The sequence below is a fragment of the Ranitomeya variabilis genome, chromosome 1, assembly GCF_051348905.1.
Source record: "Ranitomeya variabilis isolate aRanVar5 chromosome 1, aRanVar5.hap1, whole genome shotgun sequence".
NCBI lineage: Eukaryota > Metazoa > Chordata > Amphibia > Anura > Dendrobatidae > Ranitomeya > Ranitomeya variabilis.
In genome coordinates, this window is record NC_135232.1 from 957,517,685 (window position 1) to 957,522,132 (window position 4,448).

The window sequence follows — 4,448 nt, forward strand, 5'->3', positions numbered from 1 at the left end:
CAGATATACATATATACACACATACAGATATATATATATATAAACACACACATATACACACATATATAGGAACACACATAGATATATAAATACACACACAGTTATATATACATATATACACACACACAGATATATATATATATATATATATATATATATATATATATATATATATATATATATATATATATATATATATATATATATATATATATATACCCACACATAGCTATAAGAAGACACACACAGATATATAAACAGACACACAGTCACCCAGCTGTCCAATCACAGATGAGCTCCAAACCCTAGGCAGAGAGGGGCAGGATGTGCCCTGCATCCAATCCTCACTGATGCCTCCTCTTCTCACAGACTACCTGGCAGGCCAAGGTGTGCAGCAGCAGCAGCAGCAGGAGCAGCGTCCGTCCAGGAGGCAGCAGAGTGGTCCCCACAGGGAGAGCTAGGACAGACGCCCCATTACTCGGCGCAGAGTTGTGCAGGATGGTGGGCACAGAGGCTACATGGCCCGAGCTCCCAGTGGCGTCAGGGTGAGGCAGCACGTGGGCACAGTCCTCCTGGCACCTGCTGGTCCTCCTCATGCCCAGGGCTGGCAGAGCGGCCACTAGGAAGAGTCTGAGCTGCTATTAGTCGCCAGGAGTATGAAACATTAATAGCCGGAGAGAGGGGCCCCTGGATGGGAGGAGTAATAGTGGCAGCAGAGAAAGGGAAATATTAGAGAGCTGCTATTTACTCTCAGGGGGGAGGAGGAGGATAGAGAAGCCTGGTTACTGGCAGGGACCTAGTCAGAGCCTAGCAGGGAGGACAGGAGGACGCCGGGCTGTGAGGCTGCCGCTCTAGACCTGGGGTGCCTGCGCCCCTCCACCACAGCGCACCATGATGATGATGTCTCTGAACAGCAAGCAGCCCTTCAGCATGGCCCACAGCGGCGGCCTCCAGGACGAGGCCAAGTACTCTGCCCTGCACTCCTCCTCCCCACACTCGTCCTCGTCGGCCACCAGCTCCCCCAGTATCCCCAGTGTGAGGAGCAGCTCCGGCGGCGGCTCGGAGGCGATGAGGAGAGCCTGTCTCCCGACCCCACCGGTATGTAGGCGCACGACCACCGCTCTAGGCACAGGCTGACAGCCCCTTTATCTGCTTGATGTTTTTTTCATGTCTGCACAGCCCCATCCCGTGTTTCCCCCTCTCCCGCTCCTTCTGTCTTTGCCTCCACTTATGTATGCAGCCGCTCTTGCCTTTCATATTAATTTTTATGACCTGGGATGTTGCCTGGATCTGGAGTTGTGTGTTCTCCCCTCTCTTCTCTCTGTACCAGGATTTTTTAACATTCTGGAAAAGTTGTAATCGGCGAATTCCCAGCAGACAGTAATGTGTGCTTTCTATTTGACATTGCAGAGCAATATATTCGGAGGTCTGGACGAGAGTCTGCTGGCCCGCGCGGAAGCTCTGGCTGCGGTGGACATCGTGTCTCAGTGCAAGAGCCAGCACCACCACCACCACCACCCGCCCCACCACAGCCCCTTCAAGCCGGACGCCACCTACCACACCATGAACACCATCCCGTGCACCTCGGCCTCCTCGTCCTCCTCAGTGCCCATCTCCCATCCTTCTGGGGTGGCAGGGTCCCACCACCACCACCACCACCACCATCACCACCACCAGCCCTTGGAAGCAGAACTTCTGGAGCACATTACTCCAGGGCTAACATTGGGGGGCATCACAGGACCCGATGGCTCGGTGGTGTCCACTCCAGCTCACCCTCACATGTCAGGCATGAACCCCATGCACCAGGCTGCACTTAGCATGGCACATGCCCACGGGCTACCGTCCCACATGGGATGCATGAGCGATGTAGACGCCGATCCCAGGGACTTGGAAGCATTTGCTGAGAGGTTCAAGCAGAGGAGGATCAAACTGGGGGTGACTCAGGCAGATGTGGGCTCTGCCCTGGCCAACCTGAAGATCCCCGGGGTGGGCTCCCTCAGCCAGAGCACCATCTGCAGGTTTGAGTCCCTGACTCTGTCCCACAACAATATGATCGCCCTGAAGCCCATCCTGCAAGCCTGGCTGGAGGAGGCCGAGAAGTCTCACCGGGAGAAGCTCACCAAGCCAGAGCTCTTCAACGGGGCCGAGAAGAAGCGGAAACGCACGTCCATCGCCGCCCCCGAGAAGAGGTCCCTGGAAGCCTACTTCGCCATCCAGCCGCGACCCTCCTCGGAAAAGATCGCGGCCATCGCGGAGAAACTGGACCTGAAAAAGAACGTGGTCCGGGTCTGGTTCTGCAACCAGCGGCAGAAACAGAAACGGATGAAGTACTCCGCGGGGATTTAGGCCACAGCGGGGATTTTCTACCGGACACGAGAGCTTTATTCTTCCTAGATACCCTGTACATATCAGCAGGACCAGCCTCCTCCTCCTCCTCGGCCTCCCAGGTCACTAGTGTCCTGCTGATCTGCAGCAAGTGTTATGGACCAGGGCTGCACAAGTAAGGCTCATTTTTATTCTTTCCCCCATTCATTACAACTATTTGTAAGACAATGCGGATCCCGGGAGAAGAGACTGATGCTGGGGACGATCCCACCGAGGCCAGTGCCAAGGAAATGATATATCAGATAGAAATATTTATAAATATACAGTCCTTCTATTTTTACTGTGATGATGATGAGTATATTTGTCCCCTGTTGTGACCGCAGATAACATCACCCCAGTGTATGTATCACTGTTTTATTCCCATTATTTCGTTTACAATCAATTGTTCTCAGCATATGGGGATGTGTCGTTTACAAAGTTACAAGGTGATTTGCTGCTTTTCAATCTTTATTTTCCCCACATAATTAAATGCACAGAAAACACAGGTTTTAATGGAAACGTACAAATACAGTTTGAGTCCAATTCATTAGCCATCAGCATCTGTAGATTTCCATCCATAGGGCCCGCAGTCCTGTATAGGAGCAGCTCCTGCATTGCTCAGCCTGCTGCTACATATTTAATGGGGGTCCCCACCTCGCCAGACACAATTGCAGGGTTGTAATTGCCGGTAATAAATATTGGGTCTGCATACAGCCTTCATTCATACAATCCTCTCCATCAGGCAGATACCAATTATTGGGGCCCTGTGCACACGCAGTAGTGTAAATAGTGCGTTTTTGTTGAACACACACATAAATATATTCTGACCGGTTTTTTGCTGTATTGATTCCAGGTTTTCTGTCCTGTGAGACTGGATTGACTTGTTTTGTTTGTTTGTTTATTTATTTTTTGCTATAGACGATTTTATTTATTATGGTAATGTATTAAGTTATTCCAAATGTTAATTCGTCTTTTATGAAAAACAAAAGTAAAAAAAAAGGAGTAAAAAAAAACCTTGACAGTTGTTTGTAAAGAAATCTTATTTTAAGAAAAGTTTGTCTGGACTTTGTGTGAAACTTCCAGCATACTCTATGGAAATAAACCGATGTAAATATTAGATCTCTGCTTTGGGATCTGAGTATTTCGTGACCAGTGTATTACAGATGCATTCGTTATAAAAGGTATTTTTAACAAATAAAGATCATTGTAATTAATGTAAAGAATTCCTGCTGGGGATGTTTGGCTTGGTGTGATGAGCTGTACATTAGACAATTGTGTGGAATCTGCTTCACCATTGCCATGCGTTTATCACCCGATTACTGGGCTGTCTATGGCAGCACTCAGTGCCCTACTTTGCACTAGTTGGGGTTGATCACCAACTACCTGCAGCCTGAGGGCAAGTATCCGCCTGCTAGACAGTTCTTATATTCTTCTCACAACCATTTTAATAATTTCGCCATAGACGCATATGAAACGCAAGGGATACTCAGTTTCTAACATTGTTTCTGTGATTAAAAAAAAAAAAGAAATAACCACATGCTTTCAGATTAATCACTTAAGTGATCATTTGCTTATTGCACTACTGCAAACAATGCTCAGTTATGTGTGGAACAGTCATAGGTCCTGTAATGGTTAATTACCAGAAATCTCAGTATTTAATAAGTGTATACAATATGTGTTATAAAGGTGCAGTGATACAGGAATAATAATATCACATCAGATACATAATGTGGGGGTATAAGGAGGTAACAAGGAAATAGCCCTGGTATGTTCAGCACCAGGGTCAGCTCCATCCCTGCACTCACTCTGGGACATGAAGCAATAGGAGGAGAAGTGATAGAGGTAAATCACTGGGATGGGCTGTTGTATTAGTGTCTGCTACTGTCCCTATGTGGGCACAAGATTCCATCAGGTCTCTATAAGCACCAATATCACAGCACCACACAGATGTATTCATGTATCACACCATAGTACAAATCCCACACACACATCCTGGGGAGAAAATGCCATTATGTGGAATACATATAATAGGTGCAAACTTATAGGGGTGAAAAGTAATATAACTTTATTGTGTTTATATCTAT

The 4,448-nt window shown here is 47.5% G+C and overlaps 1 protein-coding gene across 1 annotated transcript; it reads left to right on the plus strand.

Moving 5' to 3' along the window:
- Positions 1-364: 364 nt before the first annotated feature.
- Positions 365-3,483, plus strand: POU4F2 (POU class 4 homeobox 2). The gene is made up of 2 exons (XM_077279291.1): positions 365-1,098; positions 1,411-3,483. Exons 1-2 carry the CDS (start codon positions 892-894, stop codon positions 2,344-2,346), a joined length of 1,143 nt encoding a protein of 380 aa, XP_077135406.1. The 5' UTR covers positions 365-891; the 3' UTR covers positions 2,347-3,483.
- Positions 3,484-4,448: the final 965 nt, after the last annotated feature.